Source organism: Cyprinus carpio, chromosome B6, assembly GCF_018340385.1.
Source record: "Cyprinus carpio isolate SPL01 chromosome B6, ASM1834038v1, whole genome shotgun sequence".
NCBI lineage: Eukaryota > Metazoa > Chordata > Actinopteri > Cypriniformes > Cyprinidae > Cyprinus > Cyprinus carpio.
This window is the reverse complement of record NC_056602.1, coordinates 17,558,680-17,580,748: the sequence shown is the minus strand read 5'-3', so window position 1 is coordinate 17,580,748 and position 22,069 is coordinate 17,558,680. Positions and strand designations below refer to the sequence as shown.

Genomic DNA, 22,069 nt, shown 5'->3' with positions numbered 1-22,069 from the left:
CCAGTAATACATTCAATTTAGTGCTATAGTTTTTGCCCTCACTAGCACCTTCTCATATTGTGTAGTAAGTTGACCCACTGTTAGAAGTAAACAGTCGCGTGGTTTTTATTTACAGAACTGATGCAAATCTCAAAGTGGTGCAGATTTCATTTCTAAGCTTTGTGGATTGTCTCCATCCAAATCAAAGACTGAACCCCTGACCGTTTGACGTGACTGGCCGTGCTCCAAATCACATTAATATTGATTAAAGTCCACAAACCCGTCTGTGTGCCTCTAAGCCTCGTACAGACGACAGCACAGCTCGTTTTGGACTAGCTGCCGTCATTGCACTGAGGTGCACAGAGATCCCTTTGAGCCATATGTTGGCCTGTTGGTAACCATTAGTGTCATCATCAAATAAAGTCATCATGTCAGCTTCCATCAAGAGGAAAAGGGTCAGTATGCTGTCTGTTTTTTTTACACTCTTTCTCCTTTATGTGCCTCCTTTTTTTCTTGATACGTATGGAAGTGTCAGCCTCGTCTTGGTGAGCAGCACCTGGTAAAGAGAGTGTGGGGAGAGGGTGTCCCTTGTGAGGTGTTGTGTCTGGGACTCTAATAAAACTCTTCCTTTAATGAACTCCAAAGCAGAAGTGTGTTTGCAAGCCTGGAGTCAGTGCATAGACTGAGAGCTGAACTGGCCACAGCTGGTCTTAAATTGGCCTTGTAGTGGGGAAGAGAGGAAATATGAGAGAAGGTTTGGAGAGGTATTGATGTCTAAAGAGCAAAAGGTCAATGAATGGCAGGGTAAGGGATGAGGCACAAAAAATAAAGAATGAGGTGACATTCATAGATCAACAGCATGGAAGCTTGTTTTTGTCCATTCTGAGAAATAAGCTAGGTTTTACCATTTTGAAAACTAGTGGTTTAGTGCTGGGAATATTAGCCTGATTAAATATCCCTCACTTACAATTGTGACTTTTTTCTCATATTTGCAATTTATGTAGCACTAATGCAAGTATATTTTTTTGTAATTGCAACATATTTTACACTTGTGGCTTTATTTCTCATATTTGCAACTTCATGTCTCACAAATGCAACTTTATTTATTGGAATTTGCAACTTAATTTTTATGTATTGTGATTTTATATTTTGCAATTGTGACTTTATTTCTCATATTTGCGACTTTATGTAGCACTAATGTGACTATATTTCTGGTAATTGCGATGTTATATCTTACAAATGTGACTATTTCTCATATTTGCGAATTTATATTTTACAATTGCTACTTTAGTTGTTGTAATTGTAACTTAATTTTTACATAACTGCAACATAGCTTACAGTTGTGACTTTATATATCATATTTGCAACTTTATATCTCACAAATGCAACTTTATTTACTGGAAGTAATTTTGACTATTTTACAATTATGACTTTATTTCTCATATTCGCAACTTTATTTCTTGTAATTGCTACTTATTTTTTATGTAATTGCAACTTTATACTTTTCACAATTTTTACTATTGCTGTAATTGCAACTTTATATCTCACAATTTTGACTTAATTATTCCATAAATGCAACTTATTTTATTTCTCAGAATTGTGACGTATCATATATATATATAACTTTTTTAAATTGTAACTTTAAATCTCACAACTTTGAATTATTATTATTATTATTATTATTATTTGTAAATGCAGCTTATCTCACAATTGTGACTGTTTCTCATAACTGTTTTTTTTCTGTGACTTTATATCTCAAAATTGTGACTTTCATTCAATGAAAAAAACTGTTATTTCATATTTCAAAATATCCTCTTCCGTGTTCCACAGAGGAAAGAAAGTCACACAGGTCTTGAATAACATGATGATGAGTAAATGATGACAGAATTTTCATTTTAGGGTGAACTATCCCTTTAAAAATTTGACCATAATGGAGTCCCATGAGCCCTTTGTGACACAGGAGGTTGTTTGTTTGATGAGGGCGGATTTGGCTTTGATTCAGTGATGTGAGGTTAACTGTGCTTTATCTTTTGAAAGCGGAAGGGCTTGAATAAAGTGAGCTGGTCTCAAAACAGCAGGTAGGGGCAGTGTCTACATACAGTCCCCTGTTGTGTCTAGCGCGTCTCAGATGCTCACCACAGCTGCACATCATGATTGCTCACACTGAAGACCTTATTCATAGACTTTTTAATAAATGCAATATGTTTTCTTGCCCCTTTTTACTGCCTCTCACTTTTAACATTGCCCTTTTTATGGGGACCACCTGGAAAGGAGGTAATCGAACACCATGGATGAGGAATGGGCATGAACCTTAAAAGAAGAAACAATAGTCACTGTTGTTCTGGCCCAAATGTCAGCCATCCTGTAGGGGAGAGGGGTCTCAGCATCACACCTCTTTCGCCATTCTCTCACTCATTGATGCTATTGATGTTTTTGGGAAGCACGGAAGGAAGAATTTAATAGGCAAGAACAGATTTTTAAGTGAGATAAATGACTCATCAAGCAACATTTCCTGTGCTTCATTGAAGCATCCCACAAAAAAAAACATTCATAGCTTAGGATTTACTGGTATTTCCTAGAAAAGTAGTTCTCAAAAAGGAATAGTTCACATAAAAAAAAAATTAAAAAAATGATGTACAGTCATGTTGTTCCAAACACATAAAAAAAATTATCTTTGGAACACAAATTGAGGTATTTTTGATGAAATCCGAGAGCTTTTTGACCCTGCATAGACAGCAACACAACTACCACGTTCAAGCCCCAGAAAGGTAGTGAGGACATCATTAAAATAGTCCATGTGACATCAGTGGTTTAACTGTAATGTTATGAAGCAACAAGAGTACATTTTGGGGTGTTTTTCTACCAATTTCTACCATTTCTGATTCTCATTTTTGTCTGCCATCACTAACATCTTTCAGAATCAGCTGTTACATAAAGAGCTGCAGAGGTTATCCTTATCAAAATATCATTAATGTACTGTTAATAGACATGATTTCATTACTGTGATTTTAACATGAAGAGACAGCTTAATGTACACAATGCAGTTGTGCTGCTGGTCTCCCATGAATTGTCAGCAGAATTCTTTAATAGCAGGCGTTTGAACCGTATACGGCCTCACATTTCTACAAGGTTGTTTATAAAATCCCCCTTTACTCTGTTTGACAAGATTAATACTACCATCACTGGGTTGTCAAGCCTGTTAAAGTTTTCCCAGCTGTTTGAAAGGGAAACTTTTTCTCAAATAAAATAGCATTTAAAAACGAGATATTCAGCTTTTTTACGATTGCTGTTTAAACTGGCCTGCTGAATGGTGGATCAAACTGATCTTAACAAACTCCAGACCATTGTTCGCTCAAGGCTGGGCTATTGGGGTATGGGAGCTAGAGATATCCCAGAAGCCTCAGCATTGTCTGAAGGAGCACATCCTTATGGGGCCCTGTACTGCTTTTAAGTAACAACTACAGTAATACTTCTGAAAGATATTCAAGTGCTTCAGTTTTAGAAAGCTCCCCGTTTAAACAAGGATTTAATAAAGGGCTCTCATAACTTCTTTGATTGATCTTAAAGCCTAGATGTGATTTATTTGATTCTTACAGTAAATCTTTTGAAGATGTATTTGGTCATTCAGAACTGTGTCACTGTGGTGTGTTGTTATGGACAGTAATTTAATTGTAAAGTTAGGAAAGTAAGTAGCAGCTTGTTTGTGTAGTGCTTTGAATTATAGATCTTGTAGAAGCAGCTCAGATTTACTGCAAGTTCATGGGCTTTCATGTTTTTTTTCCCCCATCACAGACATTTTTATACTAATGGAACATATTACCCTTAGAACTTGTCACTATATATCTATGAAAGTCAGTTTTCCACCTCAGAGTAAAAAAGTATTGCAAACGTGACTTTATTTTTCAAAAATAGTTCTCAAACTTTTAAGGTCATGTATCACCTCTGGTCAAATCTGACCATGTTCCTCATTATTCTGACTTTATCTAAATTGTGACTTTGTTTCTGATAACTGCAGTTTCATTTCTTGTAATTACGACAGCTTATCTAACAAATGCGGCTTAATTTTTCTATAATTGGGAAATTTATATCTCACAATTGCATACAACTTGATTCCTTATAATGGTGACTTTAAATCATATGACTGTGATTTTATATCTGACCATTGTGACTTTATATCTCACTGTGTGACTTTATTTCCTATTTTGTAATGTTTAACTTTTAATTACCCGATTCATTTTTTTTGTGACGCTAAAATGGGCTTCCATATACATATATACAGTACAGTCTGTTAAATATAACTAGGATTTTATGATCCCCACTATAATATATTTAGTGTTAATGCTTTTTTCCCCCACAACATTTTTGCTCAACATTTATTCCATTGTGTACAATTTATCTGCTAACCTGACCAAAGATGCACTTGTTGTTGTAGCTTCAAAATAGGTTATAATAACTGCAGAAAACTATAGCTCACCATGCAAGCAGATACAGGCTCGGTCAAGATCTAAATCTCTAGCTTGTTATGGAGCTCTTTTAACTAAGTGTTGATTGACTGAAGATTGGAGCTTTAATATGAGTCTCTTGGTATACGACCTTTGACCTGGTATGCTCTATGGCGGAGGTGCAGTCTGTAACTTGATCCTGACCTTTCGTCAAAACTTCTTTTCCAGTCTCAGGGCAAGCAGCGCGGGTCAGCATACCTCCCCCAGCACCCCATATGACGCCATATTAACCTCTACCACTCAATTACATCAGCAGACCACACCACCCTGCCATAGACAGCCTGTTTATCTTTATTTTAATGGTCCGTTAATATATGCCAGCTGATATTAGGTCATCACAGACAAAAATATTTGCATTTCAGTAAACCATAGCAAGGGTATGTGGAGGTTGGTTCTTATAACTTATAAAAGTATAATTTAGAATTTCTTTTTTGCACTGTGGTATACATTTATATTTATGATATATAAATATAACTATGTGTGTATGTTTCATAATCATTTTAAAAGAAAAAAAAAATGCTTATAATCAAAGAATACAATTATAGTTTTATCATGTTTTCTATCTCTGAATTAATAAATGAGGCATTTTGAACTAGGGATTTATGGTATTTTATACTTTTATGATATATTATGTATTCAGAGTATCCCCAGTCCCTCTCTCTCCCTCTCTCTCTCTCTCTCGCCGTCTTCTTCCTTTCCTTTTTCTATTGACTCTGTGCCCTGCACCCTCTCCTCATGTTTTTCCATGAACAAAGTCTGGCAGCCAAAGCCTTCTGATTTTTTCCATTTGAGCTACAGCGGACGCACGTTTGGATACACAACTGTAAATATGAATGAAAGCTTAGAAACGCGTTCTTTCTCTCTTCTTTTCACTGAGGGAATAAGTTATGTCTTATTCCCATTACTTTTAGAGGGACATGGGGCCAGTAAATTTGCTTTTATTGGGAGAGCATGAACTTTATTCCCAGAGCCCCTCTCAAACGGATAACCCCTTACCTGCAGCGCAAGTTCCTTTCAGTTTTAATGCTTTTTACAGCTTTGGATATGCTAAAGTTATGAATATCTTAGTGAAGATAGTTTAATGATATATATAATGTATAATGATTTGTTCTGTTGATATGGACAGAGATAAATAGGTCATGTTTAAGGAAAGCAGAGACAGTTGTGTACAGTGAGCTTATTTATTGATGTTCCCGAGGCTTATGTGGAGTTCCTATGTTTTCCTACACCTGGAAGTAAGCTGTGAGTAATGCATAATTACTCAAGGTTCCCCACTCTCTATAAAAACACACCGGCTGTGTTAAACATGCATGTTCTTGTCATTTAAATAGCTGTGTTTGCATTATGATCTATACACTTTGGCTTTGTAAATCAGAAGGTGTGACAAATCGCAAGCACATATCAAAACATGGTGGAGAAGCTTTCTTGGATAAAGGTTGCTCTTTACTCTGCTTAGTGATTATATGATTCATGTTGTCAGTTTAGTATTGCTGTGCCAATCCTTTGAGCCAACACTGATTACAGCATGAACTTCAGACGATTTTTTTGGCAGACAAATGTAGATTCACGTAGCGCGCAATAACATATGAAGTAAATAACAGTGGTGTCAGGATTCAGTTTTATAACTTTCACACAAGCAGATGCATACACACCCACATCTATTCAAACACTTACACACACACTGAGTGTGAAATCAGAGTTGTGACTCTTCAGCAAAAACCCTGTCTTATTCACTACGCATCACAGATTGACCATTTAAGTACTTACCGTAACTTAATGCAATTTAAAGGAATAGTTCACCCAAAAAGTGAATATTACTATGGAGTGATATTTTGGCCAAAAGTGATGGTTTAAAGTTTAAATGCCTTAATGATGGATTTGTTTATTTAAACAAGCAGCTTTTCACTTTACAAGACATGAATTGATCTAAAGTAGTTATGTGGATTATTGAGATGTTTTTTAATCAGCTGTTTAAACTCTAATTCTGACGGCACCCATTCACTTCAGAGGACCATTGGTGAGCAAGTGATGTAATGCTAAATTTCTGCAAATCTGTTCTGATGAAGGAACAAACTCATCTACATCTGGGATGGCCTGAGAGCGGGTACATTTTCAGTTAAGTTTTATTTTGGTTAGAATTTTTGCTTTTAATTAAAGTCTTTGTGTAAATGTAATAAAATTTTGATATTTCATTTAAAATGTTTGTAAATTAATAGTTGTGCTATTATCACCCATGGAAATAATGTTGTAAAAATAATTTTATTTAAGAGAGTGTTTACAAATTTTATATTGATCATGATGGAAGTAATTCATTAAAGGAAGCAGAGCAACATTAACTTTGATGAATATTGTGGTAACCTGCTATATTTTTCACAATTAATCAGCACATGATGGAGAACTACGGCATGTAAATTGTGTTTAGCACTAATTTTGTGGGTGTGTTTGCACCGTTACCTAGTTAGCATAATTCCTTTAGTGTTTGGGATGCTGACACAACGCAGACAAGCGTGTGCAAATAAACAATGCTATCAGCTGGCACAAATTTAGTCTTTGTTTACTCCACCTAATTACTTGTTTTGTGACACCTCGGCTGGTCAGTTCTGTTTGTTATTGAATGATCAGTACACATTGTGGTTCAGTGAATAGAAAAACAAACATGGAATATTTTTCTCCATGTATGTTGTCACCTTTCGTCCTAATGGGCTCCTAACAGCTTGACCTTTCTGCCCTCTTTTGTTTAGCAAGCCACTCAACTGCACATAGTATAAGCAAAACATCTGTGGGGGTTTTAATACACCCATACAGCCAATCTCTAGATTATTTGTTTCAGCGAGAGCAGTTGCACCCAGTGGACCGGGACCTTTAAATTGAGAAATCGGAGACCGAGGCTCAGCGTTGCTCACAGGGGATGTGATGTGGTCAGATGGAGTGCGGAGTGAAGAGAAGGGGCGGATGATCTTTTGGGTTCCTAAAGCATAGATCATAGATTCAATTACACATCTAATCAGGCTTCTGATGGATATAGAGCTGTCAGGATACCAACAAAGCACCAGTGACATTTCATAATGCTTGATGCTCAATTTTGATACAACACAAAAAAAAAAAAAAAACTAATGCGTCATTTATTTGAGCACATACTATTTAAGTTAAATATAAAATAAATAAATAAGCCAGTGACATTCCATGGTTCTTGATGCAAAATTTTGATATTTATATATATATATATATTTTTGTCTGCTTACTGTACATTCATTTCATATGACTGGCTTTTTTATATCAATACATTGTCAAAACAAGCATTTAGATTTTTTTAATCTATGCTCAGATCATGTGTCTAGTCTTTTACTATAGTTTGCATGCCCCATTTCTCTGTTTCTGGGAGATCTCAGGGGTCACAGGGTTGTGTCCTTTGCTTCTGTAATAGAGGCTGCCATTGTGGTAGTGTAACATGAGGACCCTTTCCTCTTTTTCTTTGTGACTCCTAATGAGAGTCCCTTGGTGGCTGTCTTTCCCTTCCTCCCGAGATGCAGTCACGGACCACAGGCCCCCCTGTTTCAGGGACAAACCAGTCGACTGTTACCCATATCCCCCCCCATTGTTAAATATACTGCCATTGACCCAGGTCAAACATTAGCTGAGGAGTAAACATGACTGTGAATTGTATCCTCTCTTTTTCAGAAATCCTTCCCAAGGTTTTAAGTCTAGTCCCCATTATACAAGATTTTATGTGTCTTACATCTGGCATACAGAAGAGTTTTAAAAAACCTCAAAGATTGTGTGTGTGCAGATCCATAGCAAATGAAACGGTCTATTTTACAGATCCAGGCAGACTGCCCGTCTTCACAAACTCTACTCTGGAATGCCCTCTTACTTACAGTAACAACAAAGTTAAGATGTTTTGGAAAGTGTTTCATCAAAACAGCAATGATAATATGGACATTAACATTCATAGTGCATGAAATGGCATGCTCACAGTCACTGAGAAGTGATATCATTGACCATTGTTGCTTTCATGGTACACAAAGTATCTGAGATGAAAATATTGAGTGTTAGAGACTCCAGAGGTGCATGTAGTAATTTTATATGAGCACATAAAATATGACATGAATTTGGACGAGATCAGAACCTCTAAGTACATGCATCACCGTTGAACCCATAAAATGTTAAAAAGAGGTGATCTAAGACACGAGTTTAGGAGGGATCCAAACAGTCTTTGCATGTTTAGAGATAATGAGTTTGTTTCTTCATCAGAACAGTTTTTAAGAAATTTAACAGTGCTTGTCTGCAGTGAATGGGTGCCGTCAGAAAGAGAGTCCAAACAGCTGATAAAAGCATCACAATAATCCACACGACTCTAATCCATCGATTAATGTTTTGTGAAGCAGAAAACTGTGTTTTAAGTTTAAAAAGTTCAAACTCACATTGTAACAGCACCCCTTTGCTGCAGAAGATTCACTAAATTTCTCCAAATCTGTTCTGATGAAGAAACAAACTTATCTACATCTTAGATGGATAAAATTCAGTGCACTTTCATTACTTTTCTACAAACTTTCCAGTATTTTTTTTAAGCATTTCATAAAGATAAATCCGAAATTCCATTTGTTTGTCAGTAAACTATCTTTGTAGTGTACAGTTTTTTTCTAGAGTACCAAAGTCCCTCAGTGGACAGACTGATGACATCAAGCTGACTTGTGGACCAGTTTTACTCTACTTTAAGATCTTAATAATTTCCATGATGTTTCCAGAACTGGAAATCACATGTTTTCCATGATCATGGGAGCCCTTCAAGTGTGAGCTTATCTATAATTAGTTTTCTTAATGTAGGCCAGTGAGTCTCTTGATCTTATAATGGAATAAGTGGAAATATCGGTTCATAAAATCAGTCGTCAGCAATCAGATCTGCTTATTTCAAAATCACATTTCGGCACAGCATGACTTTGAGTTTCCAAACAGAGTATCTCACTGTCCATACTGATCAACCTTTCTGCTGCTTAACCCGTTTTTAAGTCGACCAACGAATGACACAAGAGAAAAAAAAAGTGTAGGAAACATCTTAAGGAGGTGTTTTTGACTTCTTAATGGATGGAGGAGGAGGGAGAGTGGCTAAAAAGATGGAGGAGGCTTCAGCCCAGGCAGATTGGAGATTGTTTCCGGATGGGAATATCTTGATACATTTATTAGACTCCAGGGCATGTGCAATAACACCGATGACACAAATCCATTCTCCTTACTGTTGCACTGACATCTTCATGAGCTTAGCTTCTTAACAAGGCTCTTGTAAATCACAACTTTGTTTGGGCCAAAATATTAATTTTAGGGCATCTGGCTGACCTCACTTAACATGCATCAAACTGAGGTTTGATTGTGAAATAGCTGAGTTCCCGACCAGGACAACAGGCAAAGATCTTCTCCTGTTGTTTGGATTTTTTTTTTTTTTTTTTTTTTTTCTAACATCTTCAAATCATATCTTGTGGAATTTTCCTATATAAATCAATCAATCAATCCACTTTAGTACAAAATGTTTAATATATGAATTAAGAAATTATACTTTCCTCTGTGGTCTCAAAATGTTGGGTCCCTTTGTACAATTGTTTCTGGATGGCTTTTGTTAGTTGCTACACACTTTTCAAGAATAGGACACCCTGAAGTATCAAACATCCATCTTGGTAATGTTTAATGTGCATCTCTGTCAGGATGATTTCTCTGCTACTCAGCTCACATGGGAGCATTTTTAGACTCCTCGCTCCTTCCTGTCTCAACTCAATAGGTTTAACAGGAGAGTTTGAGGATCCTGCAGGAATTCCAAAATATCATGTTTTGTGTGTGTTTCTCTTGTTCTCTTCCCATGTTACATCACTGTCACAGGTCAATTAACACAGTTTGTGTTGCTTCCAGCAGTGATGAGTAAAGAAATGCTCTGGACTTCCTTCTGTTTAGACAAACCACGCTCTTCGTAAGAAACACAAACACACGCTGATGAACTGGGGCGTGCTCATGTATATGTGCGTGTCTAAGACAGCAGGAGAGAATGAGAGAATGTAAGGGAAAGAGAAAGTTTAAAAAATAATAAAACAATATCATGCAAAAATAGGTTATAGTTCTCCACAACAAATGTTTCTTCTTGTCATTTAGCTTTCTGTGGGTGGCCACAGTTACCAATGCATTCTCCTCTGACGCACATGCTGGAGAGCTGTGAAACTTTTCCAGTGTCTGTCACTGTGTCGGATTCTTGTGCTGGCCTCAATTTTAGATGGAACTGTTTTGCATAATACACTGAACAAAATTATAGACGCAACACTTTTGTTTTTGCCCCCATATTTTATGAGCTGAGCTCAAAGATCTAAGACTTTTTTTATGTACACAAAGGCCTATTTCTCTCAAATAATAATCCATCCGCCTCACAGGTGTGGAATATCAAGATGCTGATTAGACAGCATGATTATCGCACAGGTGTGCCTTATGCTGTGCTCAAGTCCTCCTGGGAAGTTCATACTTAAGAGTTGACAAGTCGTAATTACGAAGTCGGGTGCGTTCAAGTCAGTTTAGTCGGCACAAGATGGCGGTGTATCTTCTTTTAATAAATTACAAGAAACTACAACAGGGTTTGTTAACTCTGCTTATAGAAAATGAAGAGCAAAGAATTTGCATCAGGTGTGTTTTGCGTGTTTAATTTTTTAAAAATAATTTGTGAAGCCACTTTAATCTGTATCGCATAAAAACTTATTAATTGTTATATTTCAATCCTGTCTATGAATTTCAACTAAAAAGTTACCGTCAACAACAGACGTTGCATCCATCGATCCATTGATTCTGTCATGTTTCTCATTGACACGCCCCCAACTCGGAAACTTGGGAATTTAAGAAAATTTGGGGTTTAAGAATTTTAATTACGACATTGTGTTGGCGTTCATGTGCGTTTAACTCGTAAATACGATGTATCCGACATGACTTGAACGCACCATTAGGCTGGCCACAATAAAGTTTTTAGGGAGCGTGCAATTGTCATGCCGACTGCAGAAGTGTCCTCCAGAGCTGTTGCCCGTGAACTGAATGTTCATTTCTCTACCATAAGCCGTCTCCAAAGGCGTTTCAGAGAATTTGGCAGTACATCCAACTGGCCTCACAACCGCAGACCACGTGTAACCACACCAGCCCAGGACCTCCACATCCAGCATCTGGACCTCCAAGATCGTCTGAGACCAGCCACCAGGACAGCTGCTGCAACAATCAGTTTGCATAAGCAAAGAATTTCTGCACAAACTGTCAGAAACCGTCTCAGGGAAGCTCATCTGCATGCTCGTCGTCATCATCATGGTCTTGACCTGACTGCAGTTCGTTGTCATAACTGACTTGAGTGGGCAAATGTTCACATTCGATGGTGTCTGGCACTTTGCAGAGGTGTTCTCTTCATGGATGAATCCCGGATTTCACTGTACAGGGCAGATGGCAGACAGCATATATGGCGTCGTGTGGGTGAGCGGTTTGCTGATGTCAACGCTATGGATCGAGTGGCCCATGGTGGCGGTGGGGTTATAGTATGGGCAGGCGTATGTTATGGACCACGAACATGGGTGCGTTTTATTGATGGCATTTTGAGTGCACAGAGATACCGTGACGAGATCATGAGGCCCATTGTTGTGCCATTCATCCACGACCATCACCTCATGTTGCAGCATGATAATGCATGCCCCATGTACACAATCTGGATCTGGATCTGGATCTGTACACAATTCCTGAAAGCTGAAAACATCCCAGTTCTTGCATGGCTAGCATACTCACCAGACCTGTCACCCATTGAGCATGTTTGGGATGCTCTGGATCGGCGTATACAACAGCGTGTTTCAGTTCCTGTCAATATCCAGCAACTTCGCACAGCCATTGAAGAGGAGTGGACTAACATTCCACAGGCCACAATCAATAACTTGATCAACTCTATGCAAAGGACATGTGTTGCACTGCGTGAGGCAAATGGTGGTCATACCAGATACTGACTGGTTTTCGGACCCCCCAATACAGTAAAACTGCACATTTTAGAGTGTCCTTATATTGTGGCCAGCCTTGGGCACACTTGTGCAATAATCATGCTGTCTAATCAGCATCTTAATATGCCACACCTGTGAGGTGGATGGATTATCTCAGCAAAGGAGAAGTGCTCACTAACAGATTTAGACAGATTTGTGAACAATATTTGAGAGAAATAGGCCTTTTGTGTACATAGAAAAAGTCTTAGATCTTTGGGTTCAGCTCATGAAAAATGGGGGCAAAAACAAAAGTGTTGCATTTATAATTTTGTTCAGTGTACTTGACAGGACACATTTTTAACTTAACTTTTTTGCCCTCACAAACAGAACTGTAGGGTTAGCATGGGGATGCTGTCAGATTGTCATGCCATGGTTCTTTGATATATTCCATTGTACAACTTAAATATGTAAACTACACTACCATTCAAAAGTTTGGGGTCGGTAAGATTTTTAGGAAATTAATGCTTTTATTCAGCAAGGATGCATTAAATAGATCAAAATTGAAAGTAAACATTATTTTTAAAAAATCTGTTTTAAATAAAGATGTTCTTTCTATTCATCAAAGAATACTAAAAAATGCATCAAGGTTTCCACACAAAAAAATATAAAGCAGAAAAGCTGTTTTCATCTGTGATCATTTAAAAAGTGTACTGAGCACCAAATCAGCATATTAGAGTGATTTCTGAAGGATTATGTAATACTAATGACATTAAAAGTCTTATTTCAAAAACATTAAAATATCTTACCAACCCCAGAGTTTGCACAGTGTTGTAAATATATAGACTATAGACTAACTGACACACATAAATTTACTTAAGAATTTATAAAAGCCAGTTTTATTTGATTTCCAAGCTGATAGCTGCACCCTACTGCAGCATTAAGTCATTTCGCAAAAATGTTATGTATTACTGTTTAAAACATTTATAGAATAATATATATGACCGTAGAATCATTCCTATTCTTCTAGTATTTTAAAGAATAGCAGTCACTTTACAGTATATAGAGTAACTCAGTCAAAAAACAAAGTTAGTATTCTATTCTAAACATGTCCAGATTGAGTGCTAATGTCTGGATTGACATTTGCTCCTCAGACACTGCTTTGACTTTTGACCTCTGACCTCTTTCACACACCTGCTTTTCATTTACACCAACCATTTTAATTGATTCCGAATTTTTCACATTTTGTCTGTTTATTTGAACTGTTCATAACCTGATCATTTTATCTCACACGTTATTAAGTCAAATTGTTTTGGTTTACCGCATTGCAAATCACTGGAGTCCAGCAGTGACTCAGATTTTGCTTTTTTTCTCTTAGAGTATATATATATGGCATACATTTTGCGAGAACCACCCCGTTCATATGGTTTAAATTACAGGGTATGACACGCAGACACAGAACAAAACGTCTTTTTGATTATTTTTATGATATGTTGAATGCTTTAAATGATATATCCAGGTCTGTATTATATTCCATTTGAATGTACTTTTCATATGTTGGATTTGCATTGTATAGGCTGATTAAATATGCCAGGTTTGTTCTGTGGGGTTGCAGCTGTGTGTATGTGTGTGAAACAGTGGCACTTACTGCCCTCTAGAGCTAAAGTTAAAATTACAACATTGCATGAATTCCCTGAATGCCAAAAAAGAAACTGTGATAAAAGCCAATGTACTTGGGGGATCTGGGCTGCATATTGTTATTAAGGCCTGCTAAGCTAATTTACCATAATTAACATGCATATTTCACATTTATTTTGTTTTAAGGATGATTTTGATGAGGAAGGTTTCTGCCAGCCGTACAGAGGGATCGCGTGTGCTCGCTTCATAGGAAACAGGAGTATCTTCGTGGACTCGCTGCAGATGCAAGGCGAGATTGAGACCCAAATCACAGGTGGCCTTTTAAAAAAACATTCGCTTCTCAGTCCTTACAATAGACGTGTCAAAACAACTGTTTTGTACATACTTCAACTGAAATGCAGCTGATAAAATCAGTCTGAAGCCTTAGATAAGAGAGCTTTTGCCAGCTAGGCTGTGTTTCAGACATGGTATTCTTTGAATTGCTATATAGAAACCAAGCCATGTGAATATAGTAATTATAAGACCGTCTTATATATCTGCCATGGTATTACAATCTGATACCAGAACCAGAGAGAAAAGTTATGTAGTCTGAGAGAGTTTAAAGGTTTTTTTAAAGCTGAATCTTGCTATCATACACATATGGGCTGGACTAAGCCTTTTTTTGTTTTCTCTGAGAAGGTTCCAGTTGTAGCCATTTTAGATCACACAGGCATTCACTGTGGTTTCCTCTCAAGAGTGAGCAGTCAATTTGTTTTTGAATCACTCAGCTTCTTGCGAAACCACAACAATTCACCAGAACTTTGTTTCTTTGTTGTGTGTGTGTAAGATGTAATTTCACTAGACTGTAACGTAGCTTGTTGGAATCCACAGTGGCTTATTTTTGATTTAAAATCTGAAAGAATCCCCTTTATGAAGGCTTGTTTCTGGGGTTTTTTTTCAGCGGCGTTCACCATGATTGGCACCTCCAATCACCTGTCAGATCGCTGCTCCCAATTTGCTATCCCGTCCCTGTGCCATTTTGCCTTCCCGACATGTGACCGCAGCTCTGGCATGGACAAACCGCGGGACTTGTGCAAGGACGAGTGTGAGATTCTGGAGAACGACCTGTGTAAGACAGAGTACATCATCGCTCGCTCCAACCCCCTCATCCTCAAGCGCCTCAAACTGCCCAACTGTGAAGACCTGGCCGCTTCAGACAGTCCTGCGGCTGCCAACTGTATGAGAATAGGCATCCCAATAGCTGAGACCATAAATAAAAGTATGTGTTTTGTGTAATTATTAAAAAAGACTTGTCAAAATAATATTTTATTGAAATTCTAAATTAATTCTCTTTCATTTTAGGCCACAAATGTTATAACAACAGCGGTTCGGATTATCGCGGGACAGTCAGCGTGACTAAATCTGGTCGTCAGTGTCAGCCGTGGAACTCGCAGTATCCCCACAGCCACACCTTCCTGGCCATGCGTTACCCAGAGCTCAACGGGGGACATTCCTACTGTCGCAACCCCGGAAACAAGCACGACGCTCCCTGGTGCTTCACCCTAGATGAGGGTGTGCGCATGGAGCTCTGCGACATTCCTCCATGTGGTGAGATGCACTGCTCATATTGACATAGGCTGTGTTCAGAATAGCATGCTACACTCAGAATATTTCCTAAATATACAGTATGCATACTTTGTGTTATATGTGGGGTTATTTATGCACAGAACACCGGTAAGATCTAACGAAATTGTTAAAATGCTGTATCCCACAAAGCATTATTTATAGGCCTAAGCTAATATAGTATTTATTAAAAATTTTGAATTAGATTTTTTTTTTGATGTATTTAATATAGCTCAATTAACTTTTAGTTTAGTTTTTATTACAGTAATTTACCAAGGCAACATTTCTAATTTTTATTTAAAAAAAAACTTTGGTTAAGTTTTCAAATTTTCTAATAATGTTTTATTTGGGCTTTATTTTAATTACTAAAAATATTTTTCTTGTTTTAGTTTTATTCAACAGTAAAAATGCAAAGCAACTGACTTGACCTTCTATTTCAAGTGTGAAGAGAGCAATAAATATGAACAATAATATGAGCTACAATTTTACTTTTTTTTTTTAACCAATTATTTCATGGACTGCAAAAAGTTAAAATATGCTTACACAAAATTTTGTTAAAAATGCACCTCAGAAATATATTTCTGAGATGATAAATGTGCACCACTCTCTGTTCAAACATGCATGTAATAAGGTCAAGTGCATGATTACATAATATCCCATTTTAAAAACTAGTATGCAGTGTACAGTATATCTTTAGTATGCTTGTATTCTGTTCGGAACATAACCAAACTTGGGTAATCTTTGAAAGATTGACTGATTAGCACTGCCTTAGCTTGAGTGCAAATGTTGTTATAACAGACTTTTTTGTATGGTTTTAGTTTATATATTTGTATACTGATTGTCCACAGATTTGCCCAAGCATGGCAGCAGCAGTATGGGGATCCTATACATCCTGGTACCAAGCGTTACTATACCGCTGGCCATTGCCCTGCTGTTCTTCTTCATCTGTGTGTGCCGAAACAACCAGAAAGCCTCACGTCCACCAGCCCCACGTCAGCCCAAACCAGTACGCGGCCAGAACGTGGAGATGTCCATGCTCACGGCATACAAACCAAAGGTAAGATGTTATCACTAACAGATCATAACCAACTATGAAAGTGCATCTACACCACAGTGTATCCACGGATTCCAGCACAAAACCTGCATCTTATTCTCTTATTACCCAAAGGTGCTAAATGTGCTTTAACATTTAAGTAGTTTCTGATTGGCCTACTTAAGTGAATCAGGTGCTAAAACAACACATTTTGTCCATTGGAGTTGCTGGGCATTCTCATAAGGTTTGAATTAGTGTGCATTCCTGAGTTAAGGGCACTGCACAAACAGGAGGCAAAACGACAGGATGAGCATATGGAGTCAATCTCTTCCAGGCCTGGAGAGGAATCTAAATATAATCATATTGTTATCATTTGGATCATTCAAAGCAGATTCAAATGAGATTTTCGCTACAAAATTGTTTTTCCTTCTTTTTCATCTTGGTTGCTGGTTAGAGAGACATTTTTACAAACAAATATTTTGATGAGATGATGGTAGTTCCATTTAGTTCCAGTATTAATCAGACCTTTTGACACACTGAAGCGCTGTTTGTATCTGTAACACATTGAGACCTCTCATCTACAAAGTTTAGACTAAGGTCATACAAAGGTCAGCATTCACTCAAGTAATATCCAAAACAGGGATGAGACATGTTTAGCCTCAGGCAGAGTTGACGCTAACACAAAACATCTGCTTCTTTCAAAGAAAGAGACTCCTATCTTTTATTTGATGCTGTTTATTTCTCCACTGAATGTAGCTGTGACCTTTTGGCAAACCTTTTATTTCCTGTTTTATGAGTCTTGTCTATACCAGTCACACAACATCATGCATGTTAATTACAGCTATATCATGCATATAGTGGATAAAACCATACAGAGACATAGTGACTGTCATGTAAGTGGTAAGACAGCTTCTGCGAAGTACATAAATGTACACAACAGCAAGAATATTTTAAGAGTAAACAGAGGTTTTATGCATTTCTGTGGTCAGTGGTTGAGGTTGTAGCATGTCTTGTTTTTCAGCAACACAGTAAAAGATTAAAAACAAAGCTACAACAGTTGACAACAGTTTCTTCATGGATTAAAACTTACAAAAAAGTGCATGACATGTTAATACCATACCTTTTCTCTCAAATTGTTTAATAATTTAAACAATAATAACTTGATCACAGATCATTTACTACATTATTGCCTGATATCTGCAATAACAAATTTGCCAGCCCAGCCTTACTCTTCTATTTCTTTCTCTTCTGTAGAGCAAAACCAAAGAACTTCCTCTGTCTGCAGTGCGCTTCATGGAGGAGTTGGGCGAGAGCAACTTTGGTAAGATCTACAAAGGCCACCTGTACCTGCCAGGCATGGAGCAAGCTCAGCTAGTGGCCATAAAAACACTGAAGGACATCTCAAGTGCACAACATTGGGGCGATTTCCAGCAGGAAGCCTCTGTCCTGGCAGAACTTCATCATCCCAATGTGGTTTGTCTCCTGGGTGTCGTAACCCAAGAGCAGCCCGTCTGCATGCTCTTCGAGTTCCTAGCCCAAGGAGACCTCCACGAGTTCCTCATCATGCGCTCTCCCCACTCAGATGTGGGCTGCAGTAGCGACGAAGATGGTACCATCAAGTCCAGCCTCGATCATGGAGACTTCCTTCACCTGGCCATTCAAGTCGCAGCTGGGATGGAGTACCTCGCAAGCCACTTTTACGTCCACAAAGACCTTGCGGCAAGAAACATCCTGGTTGGTGAGCAACTTCACATCAAGATCTCTGATCTTGGCTTTTCAAGAGAAATCTACGCTTCAGATTATTACAGAGTCCAACCCAAAATGCTCGTTCCTATTCGCTGGATGCCACCAGAAGCCATCATTTACGGGAAGTACACAACAGACTCTGACATTTGGGCATTTGGTGTGGTTCTGTGGGAGATCTTCAGCTTTGGCCTGCAGCCCTATTACGGTTTCAGCAACCAGGAAGTGATGGAGATGGTGCGGAAGAGGCAGCTGCTGCCCTGCCCAGAGGATTGCCCTCCTCGCGTGTACGCACTGATGACCGAGTGCTGGCAGGAGGGACCCGCTCGTCGGCCGAGATTCAAAGACATCCACGCCCGACTACGTGCTTGGGAGGGTCTTTCCTCTCACGCCAGCTCCAGCACACCATCCGGAGGCAACGCCACCACCCAGACTACCTCTCTGAGCGCCAGCCCCGTCAGCAACCTCAGCAGCCCGCGCTACGCCGGATACATCTACGGAGCTCCGCAGAGCCTCCAACCGGGACAAATTGCGGGCTTCATGGCAGCACCGATGCCTCAAAACCAGCGTTTTATACCTGTAAATGGCTACCCTATCCCAACAGGCTATGCTTCCTTCCCTGCAGCCCATTTCGCCGCAACTCAGGGCCCTCCACAGGTGGTGCAGCACTGCCCTCCTCCGAAGAGCCGGTCGCCCAGCAGCGCCAGCGGCTCAACCAGCACGGGTCATGTGACCAGCGTCCCCTCCACAGGCTCCAATCATGACGCCAATACGCCTTTGCTTTCTCATTGTGTCACTCTGACGCCCATGACAGCATTGCCGGGCGGCACAATGCAAGTGTTTGGACATATGGCACAGAAGGCCATGCAAATAGACCCGAGTCAGGCTGCGCTGCTGGCTGACACTAACAGACTGATATACAGTGAATCCATCATTACTGCCGATTTGTGAATACATGCTTTGTCCTGTATATTGATTTATTGAATTATTGATATTTTAATGTTTTTTTTTTCTTCCTTGTAAATATGTAATAGCCTGAAAAAAATGCAAAAGTTTATATTTTAATGTTGTTTTATAAATGTGTCTTAAAGGGATAGTTCACCCAAAAATGAAAATTCTGTCATGAATTACTCACCCTCATGTCGTTCCAAACCCGTAAGACCTTAGTTTATCTTCAGAACACAAATTAAGATATTTTTGATGAAATCTGAGAGCTTTCTGACCCTGCATAGACAGCAAGAGAACTATACCACTGATGTCACATGGACTATTTTAACAATGTCTTTACTACCTTTCTGGCCCTTGAACATGTCAACATGTCAGTTGCTGTCTATGAAGGGTCAGAAAGCTCTCGGATTTCATTAAAAATATCTTAATTTGTGTTCCAATGATATACAAAAGTCTTATGGGTTTGGAACAACATGAGAGTGAGTAAGTAATGACAGAATTTTAATTTTTGGGTGAACTACCCTTTAAAAGGAACTTGTATATTCACATATTCTCTGTGAAGTTCATGCCACTTTTTTCGACTTAGTATGACTAAATGTGGCCTTAAAATGTCCTTTTTCCAACCAGAACTTTGAAATCATGCCCTTTCACGATTATTTTCAACAGAGCTGTGGGTTTATCATCAGTTTTGTCTGCTTTTTCACTTATTGACGACTTCCTGAAAGGTTTCAGAATGTCTTGGTTTCTGTCCCATCATTACATTTTGCCGAAGTTCCCAAATTAAGGGTATAGTTTTGCAAATATCAATCACTGATGCCTTAATATCAGAAAAATGTTGCTTTAATTATGGTCACCGTATGTGCCTGCATTTTGTTATGAAGTCAGGCATTTGTACATGTGGTAGAGAATGTGTTCTGTGACATTCTTCTGTTAATTGAAATCATTTCAATACACGAGACACCTGGGCTGCGTTTGCTGTAAGCCAGTGATTTCTCAGGCAACATTTGTGTTTCTAAGAGACAGGCTTTTGAAGTGGCAACGGTGTAGCTGCAACAAAATAGTGAGAATTTTGGTGCTAACCAAGCAAATATTTAAACATCTTAGTATTTATTTCTTGCTAGGAATTAAAGAGATAGTTCACCCAAAAATTAGCATTTTATCAACATTTACTCATTTTGTATTCGGCAGAAGAAAACGAATCCAGGTTTGGAGCAATTTGAGGGTGTGTGAATTACAAAAAAAAAAAGGGTGAATCCCTTTAGGTCAAAAGCTGTCAGAATTGGGCAGAAACCTACATTTATACACAAACTGACTGCTAACTTTCAGATGATTTTTTTTTTTTTTTTTTCAATTGTCATGGAATCGCATACATAGAATAGTGGGATAAATCAATGAAGAAATCTAAGATGATAGGATGTGACACAATCATTGGATTCAGATTGGATTCAGTATTTTTGCCTTCTTACCTCCAGTCATTATACAGCATTTTTTCAGCTTTCGGACAAAGCCCGGATTATGCATATAATTTTTTGACTAATGAGTACAAGGCCTGTAACCAAAATTCAGGCAACCAGAAAACATTCTTGTTATTTTTATATTCTATAAATGCCTAAACCCAGAGCATGCATTAATATTTTAAACTGTCAAGATAACATTTAATTTGTCTAAATGAGTCGTCAATTTTTCACATCACTGTTTGGCAAAGCATATGTGAAATCTGTCCTAAAACTGACGGAGAACTTTTTCTACAATAAACTCCTCACTACCTATAGAATGTAATGCTTAAAAATTCCTCTAGAGGTCAGTGTCACTCTGCGACTCTGATTGAATGAAGTTCTTTATGTTTGTCTCATGTTAATACTGTATGTGCTTGCGATTTTCTGCTTTCATTTGATGTTTGTTACCTTTATTCTTTGTAACTTGTTTAATCTCTTACAATTTCCCAAAAACAGAGATTAAACAAATAATTTTAGTAAGCAGCTGTTTGTCATGTTCATTCTCATTTTGGTTTGTTGCTATGCAACTGTTTAATTCAAGACACCCTTTTCCTGTGTGGAAGACAATCAAGAATTTATCTTTTATGCAGGGTACAGTGTTTGTGAAGACATGATTGCTTGTGACCTATGAAATGCCTTTTGGACAATCTCCTGATGCGTCATGACATTTCATGAACAGATGTTTTGCATGATAAACTGATGTGTAGATCAATGGTTTATTTTTATATGATTTGTCACACAATTTTACATCAATATTGCAGTCTTATTATTGTACGTCTGAACATACAGTGTGTTGACATTATAAAAGCCACTTAAAGAAACAGCTTGGTTTAATGTCATTTCTTTTTCAAGTGTTCTATTATGATCTCATGTCAGTGTACATCATTAATATATTCCAAAAGTTCTGTTATTGTTTTTATCTATAATAATTAAGTTAACTGCTCTTTTATTATATGCCACAAACAGACCTCAAATTAGCATTAAAATCAGGGTTATTGCAGAGTGTTTCACATATGCCACCAGAAGAGGGCAATGTAGTGTTAGTTTAATTTCAAACATCAGGATCCCTTACGAAAATTAACCATGGTTTTATTATAGCCTAGTAAAAGTGAAGTAACCATGTTTTTTGGCGAAATTTAACCCCAGTTTTACTACTAATACCATGATTAA

At 38.0% G+C, this 22,069-nt stretch overlaps 2 protein-coding genes across 2 annotated transcripts in view; both read left to right on the top strand.

Moving 5' to 3' along the window:
- LOC122137680 (inactive tyrosine-protein kinase transmembrane receptor ROR1-like) overlaps nt 1-1,142 on the top strand; it is an 85,925-nt gene extending 84,783 nt beyond the window's left edge. Inside the window, exon 5 of the mRNA XM_042725986.1 lies at nt 116-1,142. Coding sequence (XP_042581920.1) covers nt 116-200 — 85 coding nt within the window. The 3' untranslated portion in view covers nt 201-1,142. The remainder of the gene's footprint in view (nt 1-115) is intronic.
- An 11,975-nt stretch (nt 1,143-13,117) lies between these two features.
- Nucleotides 13,118-19,553, top strand: LOC109054252 (inactive tyrosine-protein kinase transmembrane receptor ROR1-like). Its single transcript, XM_042725985.1, has 5 exons — nt 13,118-14,390; nt 15,018-15,335; nt 15,419-15,664; nt 16,528-16,736; nt 17,967-19,553. The coding sequence occupies exons 1-5, from the start codon at nt 14,234-14,236 to the stop codon at nt 19,404-19,406; spliced, it is 2,370 nt and encodes a 789-aa protein (XP_042581919.1). The 5' UTR covers nt 13,118-14,233; the 3' UTR covers nt 19,407-19,553.
- The last annotated feature ends 2,516 nt before the right edge of the window (nt 19,554-22,069 follow it).

Bases quoted from the DNA above. Each gene is read 5' to 3' on its own strand.
- LOC109054252 (XM_042725985.1), top strand. From the start codon at position 14,234: ATGCATATTTCACATTTATTTTGTTTTAAGGATGATTTTGATGAGGAA. The intron at 15,336-15,418 runs GTATGTGTTTTG...CTTTCATTTTAG, and splicing joins AGCTGAGACCATAAATAAAA to GCCACAAATGTTATAACAAC. The intron at 15,665-16,527 runs GTGAGATGCACT...GATTGTCCACAG, and splicing joins CTGCGACATTCCTCCATGTG to ATTTGCCCAAGCATGGCAGC.